At 39.4% G+C, this 21,251-nt stretch overlaps 1 protein-coding gene across 6 annotated transcripts in view; it reads right to left on the reverse strand.

Annotated features, from left to right (window-relative positions):
• The window catches only part of LOC145540764 (uncharacterized), a 170,072-nt gene that overhangs the window by 129,006 nt on the left and 19,815 nt on the right, over window positions 1–21,251 (reverse strand). For 2 of the 6 annotated variants that reach the window (XR_014078537.1, XR_014078538.1), the window contains exon 4: window positions 1,784–1,952. The exons of 3 other annotated variants lie outside the window; for them this stretch is intronic. Coding sequence is in view for 1 of the 3 variants with exons in the window: in XM_081575844.1 (XP_081431970.1) it covers window positions 1,784–1,974 (191 nt within the window). In the remaining 2 variants the exon portion in view is untranslated. Of the gene's footprint in view, window positions 1–1,783; window positions 1,975–21,251 lie in introns of all 6 variants that reach the window. One more of the 6 variants, XM_081575844.1, reaches the window with a different exon arrangement.

Raw genomic sequence — 21,251 nt, forward strand, 5'->3', positions numbered from 1 at the left:
AGGGTGCCCAGATATTGGATTAAACATTATTCTGGGTGTTGCTAGGAGGATGTTTTTGGATGAGATTAACATTTAAATCACTAGATTGAATAAAGCAGATAGCCCTCTCTAATATGGGTGGGCTTCATACAATCAGTGGAAGACCTAAATAGAACAAAAAGGCTGACCCCAAGCAAGAGAGAATTATTCCTGCCTGACTGCCTTAATATGGAGACACTGGCCTTTTTTTTTCTCCCTGTCTTTGCACTGAAACATTAGCTCTTCCTGGGTTTTGAGTCTACCGGCCTTTATACAGGAACTACACTATTGATTCCCCTAGTTCTCAGGACTTTGGACTTAGACTGGAATAAACTCATAATCATTCCCTGTTTCTAGCCCACCAATTCACCTTGCAGATTTTGGGATTTGCCCCCATAATTGTCAATTCTTTAAAAAATAAATTTCTTTCTACATGTTCATATCCTGTTGGTTCTATTTATCTAGAGAACCCCGACTAATACAACTGCCTTGAAACAAAAGAAATCCAATTGACAGCAGGCTCACTTGGTTTATGCTTATGATGTTTCCCACTTCCACATGCATCTGGGGATTAAGGAACATACACAAATACTAGAAACTTCAAGCAAGTTACTTATTCCCCTAAACCTGTTCATACATCTATGAATAGTCCTTCAATAAAGTCTCCTTATTTGAACCACTTGGGATAAATTCTTTTGGACCATGATACGTCTCACTGTAGAATTCAATGCCACAGTTAAAAAGAATAATATACATGTGAACGTTCTACCAAATTCACAGAAACAGACTCACAGATATAGAAAACAAACTGGAGGTTACCAGTAGGGAGAGGGAAGGGAAAAGGAGCAAGATAGGGATATGGGATTAAGAGACACAAACTACTATGTATATGATGGATAAGTGACAAGGATATATTGTATGGAATAGGGCATTATAACCATTATGTTATAATAACTTTTAATAGAGTATAATCTGTAAAATTACTGAATCACAATGCTATATATCTGAAACTAATACTGTAAATCAACTATATTTCAATAAAAATTTAGATCTACATAAAGTACAGTGTTAAAAACAAAGGACAAAAAGTACAAAAATAAGAGCAAACATAAAAAAAATTGTTTCTTAATTTTAATCAACTTAAAAAATAATTGTCTAAGATAAGAGTTAGCAAACTTTTTCTTAAAGGACCAGACAGTGAATATTTTAGACTGGAAGGCCATAAAAGTCTCTGCTGTAACTGTTCAACTCTGCTGCTACAGCATGAAAGTAGATGTGGACAAAATGTAAATAAATGAGTGGGCAGTAATCACATAAAAATTTATTTACAGAAACATGTGACTGACTTATAGGCCATAGTTTGCTGATACTTAGTCTAAAGCAAAACCAGTAACAATTTATTATGGAGTTATAATTTATGTAGAAGTAAAATATATGACAAAAATAGCACGAACAATGGAAAGGAGAAAAAGAGTGTATGCTGGTGTAAGGCTCTTATATAGCAAATCTTACAATATCATTTAAAGATAAACTGTGACAAGTTAAAAACGTATATTGCAAACCTTACAGCAACCACCAGAAAAATTTTAAAAGAAGTATAACTTATAAGCAAATAATGTAAATCAAACCAACCATAAAAAGTAATCCAATAGAAGGCAGAAAAAGAAGGAAAAAGGAATAAATAACAGATAAGACTAGTAACTGGCAAGTTCCTAGTTTAAATCCAATTCTATCAAAGAAAAGAAAGTGTGAAAGTGTTAGTTACCCAGTCATATCCACTCTTTGCAGTCCACTGGACTGTGGCCCGCCAGGCTCCTCTGTCCATGGAATTCTCCAGGCAAGAATATTGGAGTGGGTAGCCATTTCCTTCTCCAGGGGATCTTCCCTACCCAGGGATCGAACTTGGATCTCCTCCATTGCAGGCAGTTTATCATCTGAGCCACCAGGGAAGCCCAACTTCATTAATCATTGCATTAAACATAAATGGTATGAAGACCTCAATTAAAGACAGATATTGTCAGACTGCATATTAAAGCAGGACACAACTAAATATCATCTGCAAGGAAACCACTTTAAATATAAAGACATAGATAAGTTAAAAACAAAATGATGAAACAAGTTATGTCATTCTAACTCTAATCAAAAGGAAGTTACAGTGTCTATATTGATATCAGACAGACATCAAAGAAGAAATATTGCTGGGAAAAATCACAATAACATGCATGTCTTTGAATAAAGAGAACTTGACCAATATGATAACATTTTGTGAAAAAATATCTAACAACACAACCATAAAATGGAACACTATAATTCTACAGGTAGGTCTATAGATATGCATATGATAAGCACACAAACTTAACTAGTAATAGTACTTACCTTTATGGAGAAATGTGCAATTGGTAATGAAGGGGACTTGAGTTTTACTGAAATCCAAATAAAGTTTATAGTTTGGTAAATAGTATTTTGCCAATGTTAATTTCTTGTTTTTCACAAATGGACAATGGTTATTTATGTAAGATGTTAACATTAAAGTAAACTGGGTAGAGGGATGTGAAAACTTTCTGTACTATATTTGCAACTATTCTGAAAATAAAAAATTTTTCCAAAACTGAAAATTTTATTAAAAAAAAAAAGCTTAACAAGACATAGTCATAAGATACTTAAAGGATTATCTTTAAAGTGAGTTTGTATGAGTGGGTCTTTACAACCTGGAATTATTTCTAACTCTTGGTAACATCTTTATCTACCAAAATGAGAAAACAACATTTTTGAAAGCTTATAAATCAATGCATTAAACACTGAAGGTGAAAGTATTAGTTGCTCAGTTGTGTCCAACTCTTTGTGATCCTATGAACTGCAGCTCACCAGGCTCCTCTGTCCATGGAATTCTCCAGACAAGAATACTGGAGTGGGTTGCCATTCCCTTCTCCAGGAGATCTTCCTGGCCCAGGGATTGAACCCTGAACTGCAAGTGGATTCTTTACCATCTGAGCAAACTTAATGCATTAAAATGACGATCAATGAAACTTTAACTGTTTCTCTTAAAAGTATTATAAAAAGAAAATAAAAATGTTAAAAAACTTTAAGGTTCTAAGGCTCTGTCCCATGTGCAACACCCGTAATATTAAAAAAGCACTCTTCTCTCTGAGACTGATGACAATCTACTTTATGGCAAAGCCAATGGAAGAGTTCAATGGAGTTTTACGAAGTTTTTTGTGTTAAGTCACAGCTCAGATGAAATTGTGATTTAACTAGTGATAACCATATTAAACAAACCAGCAAAGCCAAAAAACCAAGTGAGTGAAATGATAACACATTTTTTAAAAGATTTTTTTTGAATGTGGACCATTTTTAGTTTTTATCGAATTTGTTACAGTATTGCTTCTGTTTTATGTTTTGGTTTTTTGGCTGTGAGGCATGTGGAATCTTAACTGCTTGACCAGGGATCAAACCTCACCCCCTGTATTGAAAAGCAAAGTCTTAACCACTGACCACCAAGGAAGTCCCTTTTGTTGTTGTTGTTCAGTCACTAAGTTGTGTCCAATTTTTTGTGACCCCATGCTCAGATCACGAACTCCTTATTGCCAAACACAGACTTAAATTGAAGCAAGTAGGGAAAACCACTAGACCATTCAGGTATGACCTAAATCAAACTCTTAGGATTATACAGTGGAAGTGACAAATAGATTCAAGGGATTAGATCTGATAGACAGAGTGCCTGAAGAGCAATGTACGGAGGTTCCTGACATTGTACAGGAAGCAATGATCAAGACCATCCCCGAGAAAAAGAAATGCAAAAAGGCAAAATGATTGTCTGAGGAGGCCTTACAAATAGCTGTGAAAAGAAGGGAAGTGAAAAGCAAAGGAGAAAAGAAAAGATATACCCATTTGAATGCAGAGTTCCAAAGAATAGCAAGGAGAGATAAGAAAGCCTTCCTCAGTGATCAGTGCAAAGAAAGAGAGGAAAACAATAGAATGGGAAGGAGTAGAGATCTCTTCAAGAAAATTAGAGATACCATGGGAATATTTCATGCAAAGATGAGCACAATAAAGGACAGAAATGGTATGGACCTTAAAGAAGCAGAAGATATTAAGAAGAGGTGGCAAGAATACACAGAAGAACTATGCAAAAAAGATCTTCATGACCCAGATAACCACGATGGTGTGATCACTCACCTAGAGGCAGACATTCTCGAATGCAAAGTCAAGTGGGCCTTAGGAAGCATCACTACAAACAAAGCTAGTGGCTGCCACTGCTGCTGCTGCTGCTAAGGCGCTTCAGTCTGTCCGACTCTGAGAGACCCCATAGATGGCAGCCTGCCAGGCTCCCCCGACCCTGGGATTCTCTAGGCAAGAACACTGGAGTGGGTTGCCCTTTCCTTCTCCAATGCATGAAAGTGAAAAGTGAAAGTGAAGTTGCTCAGTCGTGTCTGACTCTTAGCGACCCCATGGACTGCAGCCCACCAGGCTCCTCCGTCCATGGGATTTTCCAGGCAAGAGTACTGGAGTGGGGTGCCATAGCCTTCTCCAAAGCTAGTGGAGGTGATGGAATTCCAGTTGAGCCATTTCAAATCCTAAAAGATGATGCTGCGAAAGTGCTGCACTCAATATGTCAGCAAATTTGGAAAACTCAACAGCGGCCACAGGAGGAAAAGGTCAGTTTTCATTCCAATCCCAAAGAAAGGCAACACCAAAGAATGCTCAAATCACCACACAGTTGTACTGATCTTACACACTAGCAAAGTAATGCTCAAAATTCTCCAAGCCAGACTTCACAGTACATGAACTATAAACTTCCAGATGTCCAAGCTGGATTTAGAAAAGGCAGAGGAAACAGAGATCAAATTGCCGACATCCTTTGGATCACAGAAAAAGCAAGAGAGTTCCAGAAAAATATCTACTTCTGCTTCATTGACTATGCCGAAGCCTTTGACTATGTGGATCACAACAAACTGGAAAATTCTTAAAGAGGTGGAAATATCAGACCACCTGACCTGCCTCTTGAGAAGCCTGTATGCAGATCAGGAAGCAACAGTTAGAAGTGGACATGGACCAACAGACTGGTTCCAAATCAGGAAAGGAGTATGTCAAGGCTGTATATTGTCACCCTGCTTATTTAGCTTATATGCAGAGTACATCATGAGAAACGCTGGGCTGGATGAAGCACAAGCTGGAATCAAGATTGCTGGGAGAAATATCAATAACCTCAGACTTGCAGATGACACCACCCTTATGGCAGAAAGTGAAAAGTAAGTGAAGAGCTTCTTGATGAAAGTGAAAGAGGAGAGTGAAAAAGTTGGCTTAAAACTCAGCATTCAGAAAACTAAGATCATGGCATCTGGTCCCATCACTTCATGGCAAATAGATGGGGAAACAATGGAAACAGTGACAGACTTTATTTTCTGGGGCTCCAAAATCACTGCAGATGGTGACTGCAGCCATGAAATTAAAAGACACTTGGTCCTTAGAAGAAAAGTTACAACCAACCTAGACAGCATATTAAAAAGCAAAGACATTACTTTACCAACAAAGGTCCATCTAGTTAAAGCTATGATTTTTCCAGTAGTCATGTACGGATGTGAGAGTTGGAGTATAAAGGAAGCTGAGCATCGAAGAATTTATGTTTTCAATCAATTGATGTTTTAGTGGTACTAGAGAAGACTCTTGAGAGTCCCTTGGACTGCAAGGAGAGCAAACCAGTGGAAGGGCTGATGCTGAAGGTGAAGCTCCAATACTTTGGCCACCTGATGTGAAGAACTGACTCATTGGAAAACTCCCTGATGAAGGGAAAGATTGAAGGCGAAAGGAGAAGGGAACAACGTTGGATGAGATGGTTGGATGGCATCACCGATGCAATGGACATGAGTTTGAGTAGGCTCTGGGAGTTGGTGATGGACAAAGAAGCCTGGTGTGCTGCAGTCCATGGGGTCCCAAAGAGTCAGACACGACTGAACAACTGAACTGAACTGGACCGTAGCTCGTCAGGCTTCCCTGTCCTTCACTATACCCATAGTTTGCTCAGATTCATATCCATTGAGTGGGTGATGCTATCTAACCATCTCATCTTCTGCTACCCTCTTCTCCTTTTGCCTTCAATCTAGATAATACATTTTTTAAAAACCAATAAATTATTTGGAAGTTATCAAAATGAGTTGATAAGATGATTTGTTGCTACATCTCATGTTACTTGATTAATAATAATTTTACCATAAATATGGTTACATTTGATAAAAGGAGAAACTACACTTTTAATTGTATTATTTATAATATATATTATAGTGCTGGTTTTTAAGATTCTTTGATGTCAACTCTTTTACAACCATTACATCCATTTATCTCTAAGATAGTTGGAGATAGGGTTTCTAACCCTAACTATGTGACACTTTTGTCACCAGAATCCCTAGGGCTGCAATGAGAATTAAAGCATATTCTGACAATTAAGTGTATAAAAAATTAAAAATAAACCTGTATTAAACAGTAATTTTAGCAAGAGAGATTACCGTGAAATAAATATTAAGTATGAGAATCAACCTCCAAATCTGGAAATTTGGGATTAAGAGGAGAAAGTGGAAACTCTTTAGTAAGAAGGGCACAATAGGAGAAATTCTTCTACTATAAAACTAAAGGCGGGAAGCATAAGGACATAATAATAAAAGTATGGTAAAGCCAATTTAAATTTCCTTTATTAAAATTGTGTTACCAGAATCTTCAGTTTTTCAGGTCCAGTTTTCAGAAATGGTTCTGGAAAGTGCCAAGATGACAAAATAATATATATATATATACATATATGTATATATATATATATATATTATAATTGAGAAATATGTTTACAGTTAGAACCAGACTTCAAGCACACAATAGAAAGAGAAAGGCAAGAGAGACAAATACTGAAAAAATTATAATAGTTATATATAATACTTGGATATTTTATTTTTGATCCTTATTTTATACTTACTTAAACATATGAGACTAAACATTTCTCGCCAAAGTTCAAAATGTGGGAACATTTGAACATCACTCCACTCAGTCTGCCCTAGCTCCATCTAGCTGCAGAGGCCAAACTTTTCACCTGAAAGGTAAGGTCTGGAATTGCTCTGCTGTCCAAGGCCAGAATTCCCAGGTGAACTCCTGTAATTTGGCAGTCTTTGTGAATGGAAAGAAAGGAATGCTCTGGTTGGCTGGAGATGTCTAAATAAGACCACCTTCTTCTACACAAACCCTAGAATAATAACAATTTTTATAGTAACTTCATGGATCTCTTAGGAGATTAAGTATTTCCATTATTTTTCTCATAAAAAGAAGTGATGCTGTGAAAAACTAGTTAATTGTACAAAGCAACACAGCTAACAAACACAAAAACTAGGTTTTGAACATAACCTGCTATGGCTCAAAAACTCATGCTCTTTCCTCTACCTGATATTTTCAAATTGACTTGTTACAATCAGTTAGAAGCTTTTGATACATAGTGGTGTTCATGTCTTACCTCAGTTCAATTCAGTTCAGTTCAGCTCAGTTCAGTTCAATTGCTCAGTCGTGTCTGACTCTTTATGACCCCATGGACTGCAGCACGCCAGGCTTCCCTGTCCATCACCAACTCCCAGAGCTTGCTCAAACTCATGTCCATTGTGTCAGTGATGCCATCCAACCATCTCATCCTCTGTCGTCCCCTTCTCCTCCTGCCTTCAATCTTTCCCAGAATCAGAATCTTTTCTAGAGTCAGTTCTTCACATCAGGTGGCCAAAGTATTGGAGCTTCACCTTCAGCATTGGTCCTTCCAATGAATATTCAGGACTGATTTCCTTTAGGATGGACTGACTGGATCTCCTTGTAGTCCAAAGGATTCTCAACAGTCTCCTCCAACACCACAGTTCAAAAGCATCAATTCTTCGGCGCTCAGCTTTCTTCACTGTCCAACTCTTACATCCATACATGATGACTGGAAAAACCATAGCTTTGACTAGATAGACCTTTGTTGGCAAAGTAATGTCTCTGCTTTTTAATATGCTGTCTAGGTTGGTCATAACTTTTCTTCCAAGGAGCAAGCGTCTTTTAACTTCATGACTGCAGTCACCATCTGCAGTGATTTTGGAGCCCAATAAAATGAAGTTTGTCATTGTTTCCCCATTTATTTGCCATGAAGATTTTAATTAAATTGGTCTTTCTTAGTTTGTTTGTGTTTGTTTTTGCTTTTATTTATTTTCTTTTGAAGCCTTCCAGACGATGCTTTAGTACATCCAAAATGAGAACCACCAACTCCACATGAGCTAACTCTCAGCACCCAAGACGTGTCTGGGGAGTGACAATATTATGGGCAAGCAGTGTTCACATTTGGACATGTTACTGAAGAATCAATGAAATAGCTCATTTTGATCAATACAAATACCTGTATTGAGTTGAAGGATTTTCTTTGGTTGGAGCTCATGCATTTAGTTACTCAGAGAAGCTTTTTTTCATCAGTAATTATGGGGTTATAGCTTAAGTAATAAAAAGTTTAATCACTGGATTCTAATGGCTTCTCTGCCCTAATAGGATGATAATGATTAAGGGTCAATCTAACACTTGCTATGGATTTTTCATCAGAGATTGTCAATGAATATCATTAAGTCTACAACTGGAACACAGCTTCTTGTGTGATTTCAGTTCAGATTAAGGACTTGACCTTTAGAAAAGTTTGTAATAACACACAGACACTATTTGGGTCTTCCCAGGGGGCGCTAGTGGTAAAGCATCTGCCTGCCAATACAGAAGACACAAGACATAGGTTTGATCCCTGGGTCAGGAAGATCCCCTGGAGTAGAAAATGGCAACCCCCACCAGCATTCTTGCCTGGAGAATCCCATGGGCAGAGGAGTCTGATGGACAACAGTGCATAGGGTCAGACACGACTGAGCAACTGACCACATCCACCCTACATAGACACTATTTACTGAGATTTTACACTATGACAGGTACTGTATCAAGAATTTTAGAAATGACTTATTTTAATCCTTCCAGTATCCCTGTGAAGTAGCGTTAGTACCTTTATTTACAGAGTTCAGAAGTTCACACAATTTTCTCAAAGTCTAACAACTAGAAGGTGAAGCCAGGATTCAAACCCAAGTCAGTTTGACTTGAAAGCCAGTACTTTTGATCCTCATTTTATACCAGTGAAATATCAAGCATGAAGTGATAATAATAATAATTCTATGCTGAAGTTTAAAATGTGAAAACATTTGTACATCAGGCCACTTGACCTGCCCTAGCTCCTTTTGGCTGCAAGAACTAAACTTTTCACCTGAAAGGTAAGGTCTGGAATTGCTCTGCCATCCAAGGCCAGAATTCCCCAATGAGTCCTTGGACTGCTGCTTCCAGGACTTCAGCATCAGCTCCACACAGGTCCTTGGAATGTTGTGTGAGGCCGCCTACCTGAGCCTGAGCACAGAGGGGCAGAAGCTCCATCTTTTCTGTTCTTCCTGCCTCTGCTACCCACACCCACCAGCTCTGCTCTCTCAGTATCAAGTCAGGCCTCACCAAGAGTAACGATAGCCCTCAAGCACTGTGATCCATGTTTCTTGGGGGAGCATCTGACCCTAGGTCCCTTAACTCTGCCAAACCCAGCTCACCCCTCTTCCACAGGTCTGTTAGACAATGCTAGCATGCTCACCCCTCTTCCACAGATGTGTCAAACAATGTCAGCATGCTAGGGTTGGCAGATACCGCACAAGACATCCAGTTAAGCTTGAATGTCACGTAAACAAATGAGTTTTCAGCATGTGTCCCATATACTGCATGAGACATACTTATACTAAAAATTGTTGTTATTTATCTGATATTCTTATTTATTTGTGTGTTCTGTATTTTTATTTGCTAAATCTGGTAATCCTAGCATGTTTGCCACCAAGATTAGGCAGGTCTGAGCACCAATATAGCAAAAAGGAGATGAAAATTCCAAACTCTTGTCATAGCAGTTGTTGTTGTAGTTGCTAAGTCATGTCTGACTCTTTTGCAACCCCATGGACTGTAGTCTGCCAGGCTCATATGTCCATGAGATTCTCCAGGCAAGAATACTGGAGTGAGTTGCCATTTCCTTCTCCAGGGGATCTTCCCAACTTAGGGACGGAAACTATGTCTCTTGCATTGGCAGACAGATTCTTTACAACTGAGCCATCTGGCAAAATACATACAATAATAGTTCTAATAGAAATCTTTACTTTAAAAGAATTTTCTTGTTTCAGTGTTACACTTTTATAAGCGGCAATGATATTTGGCTTAATGTTAAACTTTTATAAACATCAGTGAAATTTGGGTTTATTATCTTGAAGTCATAAAACATGCCACAATTTCTCTCTCCCTGATGCCTTGATGGCTCAGAGTAAAATTGCTTTACTATATCAAACATACTTTCCTTGTGTTTTTCTCTCTGCAAACTTAGATGAGGTTTTCTTTTTAAACCCTATGATACACAGAACTAGGGGTTAAAGAAGAAACATCCATGACAGTACCATTATCAAAATAAAGCATAATATATATAATAATGTAAAATAATAGTAGTGGAATTTAGAGTCCAGAAATGCCAAGAGATTTTAGAGTACTTTACTAATTCGTCCAACATTCCTTTGAAGGGATTATCATTGTCTGGGTTTTCCAGATAGGAAAATGAAAGTGCAGATAATTATCTTCTTTGTCCAAACAAGAAATCTGGGACATCATGTGTGGGCCACAAGCTTATTACAAGCTCTCCACCCGACCCCCCTGATCCCAGGGACTTAACTCGTGGCCCTCCAGTGTCATAAATCCTGGTCCAAGCACCTAGAATTACTGAGCAGTTAAAGGAACTGAAAATTAAAAACTGAAGAAGATTCTGATAAGTTATTTTAGAAAGTGTCAAGTAACTCGTCAAGTTCCCAGGGGAAGGAGGGAAAGTGAGGAGAGCAAATTCAGCACTTCCTCAAAGCTCAAAGGCAAAATGTGCCCTCAAGTGACTCGTGAAAAATAAAATTAAATCTGATATATGTAAACTAGCTTTGCCTATTCAGGCTGGATAAATTGTGACTTGTTTTTCCTGACACTCTATTTCTCCATCTATTACAGGGCTGCTAATGTGCACATATTCAATATAGGATGTGGTTACTAAATGTCACAGAAACATGTCTGTTTGCCTCTGTGGGTTATATGACTTTAACTGGTCTTCATCCCATCAACCTCTGAGATCGTCACAGAGTTGCTTTAAGGCTGGGTGTGCAGCTTTTCCCAAGCAGGGAGCAGCGCCGCAGACGGAGCATCGAATGTTCATCTGGGGTTTCAGGGAGTTACGGACACCATTCTGCTTGGCTGGGCGGTAAGTGGTAGGAACATCCACGCTGGGCTTGATCACATCATCACGTGATTACATGTGCTGTTCGCAAGTGCCAGTATCGCGAAGTCCGTAAGTGGCACAGGATATTTCACAGTGAATTGGGCTTTCATCAGAGAGAAAATGACCCAAATTGGCGTGTGTGTGAGCTTTTCCATCTACACAAGTCCTTTAATGAAAGAGTTCTTTGGAGGTGCTGAGGGAGGAGAGTTGATGATAGAGGGGCACAGCTCAGACAATTTACTGTGTAAGCACGAGTCTTTGCAGCAGGATCCCTGCACGAGAATTACCCTTAGACTGAGTAAATCTAGAGATTAGTCTGGAGCCTCTTTTGTGCACTAAAATGCAGGGCATTTTTTCCATGCTTAAGCCCTTTCCTGAAAATAGGTTTCTAATATTATGTCTAAATTCCTTGTTCACTGAACCTACAAGGAACTCATGGAGCAATGGAATTAAAAGATTAAACGTCAAGCCACTTGTGCTAAGTCTTTAAATGCCTTATGGAGCACAGTTTACATAGCAACCCAGGCTAGGATTGGTGTTGCACGACTCAGTTGCTTTTAGAGAGTCTTAGAGACTCAGGTGTTCCAAGAATTTTTTCTTAACCGTTTTCCTACTATAGCAATCAACCCCATGGCATTATAATTCCTCATGGTGCCTGCTGTTGAATTGTATACATTTAAGTTGTATATACATTTCAGTTTAAATATTACCAAGTGACCTCATGACTTCAGCCTGGAAATTAGGTTTTCTTTAGACATCACATGCAGCTTCCCGAGTTACCTTATCTCAAAACTTGTTAGAGCCGGACAGCACTTTAAAAGTATATGCCGTTCTATTCCCAGTTAAAAAACTGCCATATGACCCAGCAATCCCACTGCTGGGCATATACACCGAGGAAACCAGAATTGAAAGAGACGCGTGTACCCCAATGTTCATCGCAGCACTGTTTACAATAGCCAGGACATGGAAGCAACCTAGATGTCCATCAGCAGACGAATGGATAAGGAAGCTGTGGTACATATACACAATGGAATATTACTCAGCCATTAAAAAAAATACATTTGAATCGGTTCTACTGAGACGGATGAAACTGGAGCCCATTATACAGAGTGAAGTAAGCCAGAAAGAAAAACAACAATACAGTATACTAATGCATATATATGGAATTTGAAAGATGGTAACGATAACCCTATATGCGAGACAGAATAAGAGACACAGATGCATAGAACAATTTTATGGACTCTGAGGGAGAAGGTGAGGGTGGGACGTTCTGGGAGAATAGCATTGAAACATGTATATTATCATATGTGAAACAGAACACCATTCCTTGTTCGATGCATGAGACAAAGGCTCAGGGCCGGGGCAATGGGATGACCCAGAGGGTTGGGATGGGGAGGGAGGTGGGTGGGGGGTCCAGGAAGGGGAACACATGTAAACCCATGGCTGATTCATGTCAATGTATGGCAAAAACTATTACAATATTGTAAAGTAATTAGCCCCCAACTAAAATAAATAAATTTATAAAAAAAAAAAGTATATGCCGGCTTCTTTCTATAGATGAGAAAAATCTATTAAAATTTTAATTATAAAATTATAATAATTACTATTATGCTAGAAACAACTAGTCTTCATGCATTATTTCTTTCACTCCTCACTGCAGGCCTGTGAGTTCTGTACTGAAATTTTTCTTAATATGTGCTTTTGTACCAGCTCTCTACCTCTTTATATAGTGAGAGGACATTGGTCCTCCCCTCTCACCCCTACATCATTAATTATTATCTACTGGATCATGCCCACTAGAAGGTAAACATGGTGTTAGTTGCATCCAACTCTTTGTGACCACATGGACTACAGTCTGCCAGGCTCCTCTGTTCATGGGATTTTCCAGGCAAGAATACTGGAATGGGTTGCCATTCCCTTCTCCACGGAATCTTCCTGACTCAGCAATTGAACCTGCGTCTTTTGCATCTCCTGCATTGGCAAGTGGGTTCTTTACCACCAGTGCCACCTAGGCACCTTCATTAGGTCATCCCCATTGGAAAGCAAACATAGTGTTAGTTCTTCTCTCTTTAAAGACAAAACAACCAAAGAAAACAACAAACCCCTTTCCTGACTCTACTTCCCTTGGTGGCTACCATCCTGTTTCTTATTCCTTTTGCAGAAAAATGCCTTGAAATAACACTCAGTGCAGGCGAGTCCCTTCATCCCATTTCTTCTTCACTTGACTCAGCCAGCTGTGTGCCCTCATGTTCTGCACACACCACTCCTGTGCACAGGACCAATAAGTTCCATGCTACAGAATCCATAGCTGGTTTTTAGCCCTCATCTTATCTGATGCTGCCACAGCTTTCAATAAAGTTATTTTCTCCTCCCTGAGTCACTGACACGGTGCTTGATTTTCCTCCTACTTCCCTGTTCACCACTATCCTCAGCTCCCCTTCATGCTGGAATGTTCAGGGCTTAGACTTTAGTCCTCCTGATTCTTTTTCCACATGTACTTCTCTACTAATCTTATCCAGACACTTTAGCTTTAAATAGTACGTATGCTTCATCTTTTCTGTTGATCTTCCTAGACTCACTCTTTACCCATTTCCACCCTGCTCTCCTGGAAGCACAGCAACATACTCCCTTGATCTCTACTTTTCATTCGGGTTTGGCCCATGGGAGGCACTGGCATGAGACTCGTGGGTAGAAGGAAAGCTAGCCTGGAGGGTCTATTCCCAGACAGGTTCCACAGCTTGGGTGAGGTCCTCCACTGAAGGCTGCATCTCTTGTCAAACTGGCCCCTCAGCACAGCCACCCTCTTCAGGATGATGAGTACTGTCTCCACATGCCTTACACCAGGATGTTCTCACCTTTGGAGTTTTCTACCATTCCTTGTTGTGTTCCCTTAATCCTGCCACACTTTTGTTGATGTTTCTCTTCTCAGTCATTCAGTTTTTTTTTTTTTTTTTGATTCCCGAGAGTATTTTATTTTATTTTTTTTTATTTTTTTTAATAAATTTATTTATTTTAGTTGGGGGCTAATTACTTTACAATATTGTAATAGTTTTTGCCATACATTGACATGAATCAGCCATGGGTTTACATGTGTTTCCCTTCCTGGACCCCCCACCCACCTCCCTCCCCATCCCATCCCTCTGGGTCATCCCATTGCCCCGGCCCTGAGCCCTTGTCTCATGCATCGAACAAGGAACGGTGTTCTGTTTCACATATGATAATATACATGTTTCAATGCTATTCTCCCAGAATGTCCCACCCTCACCTTCTCCCTCAGAGTCCATAAAATTGTTCTATGCATCTGTGTCTCTTATTCTGTCTCGCATATAGGGTTATCGTTACCATCTTTCAAATTCCATATATATATGCATTAGTATACTGTATTGTTGTTTTTCTTTCTGGCTTACTTCACTCTGTATAATGGGCTCCAGTTTCATCCATCTCAGTAGAACTGATTCAAATGTATTTTTTTTAATGGCTGAGTAATATTCCATTGTGTATATGTACCACAGCTTCCTAATCCATTCGTCTGCTGATGGACATCTAGGTTGCTTCCATGTCCTGGCTATTGTAAACAGTGCTGCGATGAACATTGGGGTACACGCGTCTCTTTCAATTCTGGTTTCCTCGGTGTATATGCCCAGCAGTGGGATTGCTGGGTCATATGGCAGTTCTATTCCCAGTTTTTTAAGGAATCTCCCAAAGCAATCTTGAGGAAGAAGAATGGAACTGGAGGAATCAACCTGCCTGACTTCAGGCTCTACTACAAAGACACAGTCATCAAGACAGTATGGTACTGGCACAAAGATAGAAATATAGATCAATGGAACAAAATAGAAAGCCCAGAGATAAACCCACGCACATATGGACACCTTGTCTTCGACAAAGGAGGCAAGAATATACAATGGAGAAAAGACAATCTCTTTAACAAGTGGTGCTGGGAAAACTGGTCAACCACTTGTAAAAGAATGAAACTAGAACACTTCCTAACACCGTACACAAAAATAAACTCAAAATGGATTAAAGATCTAAACGTAAGACCAGAAACTATAAAACTCCTAGAGGAAAACATAGGCAAAACACTCTCCGACATAAATCACAGCAGGATCCTCCATGACCCACCTCCCAGAATATTGGAAATAAAAGCAAAAATAAACAAATGGGACCTAATTAAAATTAAAAGCTTTTGCACAACAAAGGAAACTATAAGCAAGGTGAAAAGACAGTCTTCGGAATGGGAGAAAATAATAGCAAATGAAGCAACAGACAAACAATTAATCTCAAAAATATACAAGCAACTTCTGCAGCTGAATTCCAGAAAAATAAACGACCCAATCAAAAAATGTGCCAAAGAACTCAACAGACATTTCTCCAAAGAAGACATACAGATGGCTAACAAACACATGAAAAGATGCTCAACATCACTCATTATTAGAGAAATGCAAATCAAAACCACAATGAGGTATCATTTCACACCAGTCAGAATGGCTGCTATCCAAAAGTCTACAAGCAATAAATGCTGGAGAGGGTGTGGAGAAAAGGGAACCCTCTTACACTGTTGGTGGGAATGCAAACTAGTCATTCAGTTTGAACTGGCCTTCTGTTTCATGCCAGGACTTTGACTGATACGTGGTCTATATGCTGAACCTTTTAAGCCCAGAACTCTCTTTTTTGATCAGACTCCTACATCCAACTGCCTATTCCTCATCTCATTGTGTTTAAAACTAAACTCCGTGTTTTACTTTCAAACTTGTACTGCCAGCTGCCTTCCCCTATCTAGTTGATGACAACACCATCTTTCCAATTGCTCTGATGAAATGCCCTGACTCATTTATTTCCCTACAATGTCTCATCTGATACATTAGGAATTTTTGTAGGCTCTTTCTTCTGAATGTATGTATAACCCTACCAGTTCTCATCATCTCTGCTCCTATCACCCAGTGCTAGCTACTAGCATTTTCCCCTCATTTATTGCTGTAACGACTTGCATTACTGCTGAGGCTTTCTTATTGGTCTCCCTTATTTTCCCTTATTGCCAGTAATTTATTCCACAACATAGTATGACACTCCTCTGCTCAAAATCCTCCAATGAATCCTGTGTCACTCAGTAAAAACCACAGTTCTTCTAATCATCCACAAGGCCACCCATGACATGGCTACTTGATGTCCCTCTGACTTTCCCAATTCTCATTCTCCTCTCTCACCCTGCTCCAGCCTCACTGACTTTACTGCTGCTAGAACAGGCCAGGCATGCTTCCACTTTAGGAACTTTGATCTAGCTGTGTTATTATAACTATTTGGCTAACTCCTTCTAGTTTTTTTTCTCAGAAGTCCCCTCCAAAAGAAAACCTGCTCTGACCATCCAATTTATAGTACAACTTCTCTCCCCACTAACTCTCCCAATACCCCTTACTCCAGTCCATTTTTTTTTGTTGTACAAAGCATGCATCATGCACTAGAAGTATATATTATTTAGTTCATATGTTTATTGTTTGCATCTCCCCTCCCTTTCCTAGGGATGTGAGTCTGGATCTGCAGAGGATCATGATAAAAGACGTCAGGATGAAGGCACAGCAGAAGGCAGGACCCAGAACTTAGGAAGAACTGGTGACAACATTTCTTTTACTCTAGAGACAGTGCAACCTTGGACTTTCAATTACATGAACCAAGAAATTGTCATTTTTTTTGTTGCTTCAATTTGAAATTTCTGTCACTTGAAACCAAAAGATTCCTTCCTGACTGATGTATTGATTTAGGACAAACTCTCTAGAGGCCATAAGATAATGAAGAAGAAAACTTCACGTGGAGCTTCGTGTTGATGTCTAAAGCCTATTATCAACTTGCTTGATCAAAGAAGCCCAGTTAGACTGGGTATCCAGGAAGTTAAGAACAATTAAAAAAAATTTTTTTTTTGCTTTAAATAACCTTTTTGGTTTTGGTAATTATGTATTTACAAAAAGTTGCAAGGACATTACAGAAAGTTCCCATAAACTCTTTGCCTGGTTTCCTCTACTGTTAACCTCTCACATAACCATGGCATTTTTGTCAAAACACTGGCTCATTGCTAATACCTAAGTTACCAGATTTTATTTGGGTTTCCCACTCAGGCTTTCCCTCTGTTCCAGAATTCCATCTAAGATATCACATTGCATTTAGTTGTCATATCTTCTTAATCTCCTCTGGTCTATGGCAGTTTCTCCATTTTTCCCTTGTTTTTCATGACCTTGACAGTTTGAAGAGCACTGGTTTGTATCTCATAAACTGTCTTTCAATTTGAGTTTGTCTGATATTTTTCACACGATTAGAACAAGATGATGGGTTTGGGGGAAGAATACTACAGAGGCACGGTAGGGTAACATGTACAGAGTTGATTAGATGATGAGGAAATGAATGCATGGTGCATACCACTGAGTTAAGGAGGCCTCTGAGTGTGGAATATGGTGGTCCTCCTAGGGCTGGCTGTCATTCAGAATCATATTGCATTGAATACTAAGCATGGAGCTCTTTGTATTTCAAGAAAACAAAGGTGCACAGTGATTTACTGTGAATATTTTTTGCAATCATGGTAAATTAGAATGAGTTTTTACTTTCTAAAAATTCAAGACACGGAGATACTAACTCATTTCAGTAAGTCAAAAACCAGGTTTTCCCAAATTGAAGCGGGAAGGAAGGGTCCCATTACTCCATCTCAGTTCCGTGAGAAAGGCCTCTTCATTTTGCAGGTATCTTTCTACTATATGGCGCCTTTCCAGGTGGCTCAGTGGTAAAGAATCTGCCTGCCAATGCAGAGGACATGGTTTTGGCCCCTGAGTCAGGGAGATTCCCTGGAGGAGGAAATGGCAACACACTCCAGTATTCTTGCCGGAAGAATCCCATGGACTAAGGAACCTGATGGGCTACAGTCCATGGGGTCGCAAAGAGTCAGACACGACTGAGCGATTGAACATGCACACATGCTCTGTTATATGAGTCCACTGATTGGACTTATGCCTGTGCCTCCAAATGATTTTCATAAAATGCTTCAATACTGCTCTAGACTGAGTGTTTGTGACACCCACTCCTTTCTAACTCCCACTGTAAGAGCATTAGGAGGTGGGGCCTTTGGGAGGTGATTGGAAATGGCAGCCCACTTCAGTATTTTTTGCCTGGAGAATTCCACAGACAGAGGAGTCTGGTGGGCTACAGTCAGTGGGGCTGCAAAGAGTGTGGCTGAGCACACACACGCTGATGGCCTAGGTAGGATGTGGACAGGTCTATGGGTGAAGCTCTAATGATGGGATTAGTGCCCTTATGAGAGAGACCAAGAGAACTCCCTCACACCCTTCCATCATGTGAGGACACAAAGAGAAGATGGCTGTCTATAAATTAGGAAGCAGATTTTCACCAGACACTGAATCTGTCAGCAACTTGGAGTTCCCAGTCTCCAGAACTGTGAAAATAAATTTCGGTTGTTTATAAGCCACCCAGTCTGTGGTAATTAGTTGTGGCTGCCAGAATGGACTAAGACAAATAGTCATAACCAAATTTTTTCATATATATACACACACGCACAAACTCACACATCATTATCAAAAAAATTATTCAAACAGAAATGCATTATTCAGTTATCTTGTTATATCACCAGGAAATAGTAACTAGATTATTCTTCCTCCTTTCCATTAACCCATCAATTATCTATATAGTTTTTGAACTCACTGAGGAAAGCACTGGGCAAAGTCAATAGGAGAGAAGTCAGGGATTCAATACTGACCCAAATGCCATATGTTACAACACAAATATATATCATTCACCTATCCAAATTAGATCATATATATGAAGCACTGTATGGTATATGTAACAAGGTAGAAAGTTTAACTTTCAAATAAATTCTCCTGCTGAACACTCATTCAGTTCAGTTCAGTTCAGTTGCTTAGTCTTGTCCGACTCTTTGTGACCCCATGGATTACAGCACGCCAAGTTTCCCTGTCTATCACCAACTCCCAGAGCTTACTCACACTCATGTCCATCGAGTCAGTGATGCAATCCAATGATCTGATCCTCTGTGATCCCCTTCTCCTCCTGCTTTCAATCCTTCCCAGCATCAGGGTCTTTTCCAATGAGTCAGTTCTTCCCATCTTCAGCTTTAGCATCAGTCCTTCCAATGAACACCCAGGACTGACTTCCTTTAGGATGGACTACTTGGATCTCCTTGAAGTCCAAGGGACTCTCAAGAGTCTTCTCCAACACCCTAGTTCAAAAACATTAATTCTTCGGAGCTCAGCTTTCTTTATAGTTCAACTATCACATCCATACATGACTACTGGAAAACCATAGTTTTGACTAGACAGACCTTTGATGGCAAAGTAATGTCTCTGCTTTATAATATGCTGTCTAGATTGATCATAACTTTCCTTCCAGGGAGCAAGTGTCTTTTAATTTCATGGCTGAAATCACCATCAGCAGTGATTTTGGAGCCCCAGAAAATAAAGTCAGCCACTGTTTCCACTGGTTCCCCATCTATTTGCCATGAAGTGATGGGATCGGATGCCATGATCTTAGTTTTCTGAATGTTGAGCTTTAAGCCAACTTTTTCATTCTCCTCTTTCACTTTCATCAAGAGGCTCTTTAGTTCTTCTCTTTCTGCCATAAGGGTGGTTATTAGATAAACTCCACATATCTGAAATTACTGATATTTCTCCCAGCAATCTTGATTCCAGCTTGTGTTTCATCCAGCCCAGCATTTCTCATGATGTACTCTGCATATAAGTTAAATAATCAGGGTGACAATATACAGCCTTGATGTACTCCTGTCCCGATTAGGAACCAGTCTGTTGTTCCATGTCCAGTTCTACCTGTTGCTTCCTGACCTACATACAGATTTCTCAGCAGACAGGTCATCTCTTTAAGAATTTTCGACAGTTTGTTGTGATCCACACAGTCAAAGGCTTTGGCATAGTCAATAAAGCAGAAGTAGATGTTTTTCTGGAACTGTCTCACTTTTTCGATGATCCAACAGATGTTGACAATTTGATCTCTGATTCCTCTGTCTTTTCTAAACCCAGCTTGAACATCTGGAAGTTCATGGTTCATGTACTGTTGAAGCCTAACTTGGAGAATTTTGAGTATTACTTTGCTAGCATGAGATGAGTGCAATTGTGTGGTAGTTTGAGCTTTCTTTGGCATTGCCTTTCTTTGGGATTGGAATAAAAATCGAACTTTTCCAGGCCTGTGGCCACTGTTGAGTTTTCCAGATTTGCTGGCATATTGAGTGCAGCACTTTCACAGCATTATCTTTTAGGATTTGAAGTAGCTCAACTGGAATTCCATCACCCCCACTAGCTTTGTTTGTAGTGATGCTTCCTAAGGCCCACTTGACTTACATTCCAAGATGTCTGGCTCTAGGTTAGTGATCTCAGCATTGCAGTTATATGGGTCATGAAGATCTTTTTTTGTATAGTTATTTTGTGTATTCTTGCCACCTCTTCTTAATATCTTCTACTTCTGTTAGGTCCATACCATTTCTGTCCTTTTATTGTGTCCATCTTTATATGAAATGTTCCCTTGGTATCTCCAATTTTCTTGAATAGATCTCTAGTCTTTCCCATTCTATTGTTTTCTTCTATTTCTTTGCACTGATTACTGAGGAAGGCTTTCTTATCTCTCCTTGCTATTCTTTGGAACTCTGCATGCAAATGGGTAGATCTTTTCTTTTCTCCTTTGCCTTTCACTTCTCTTCTTTTCACAGCTATCTGTAAGGCCTCATCAGACAACCATTTTGCCTTTTTGTATTTCTTTTTCTTGGGGATGGTCTTGATCACTGCCTCATGTACAATGTCATGAACCTCCATCCATAGTTCTTCAGGCACTCTGTCTGTCAGATATAATCCCTTGAATCTATTTGTCACTGCTACTGTATAAT

This window comes from Giraffa tippelskirchi, chromosome 3 (genome assembly GCF_054371585.1).
Source record: "Giraffa tippelskirchi isolate mGirTip1 chromosome 3, T2T-mGirTip1v1.2.pri, whole genome shotgun sequence".
Taxonomy (NCBI): Eukaryota; Metazoa; Chordata; class Mammalia; order Artiodactyla; family Giraffidae; genus Giraffa; species Giraffa tippelskirchi.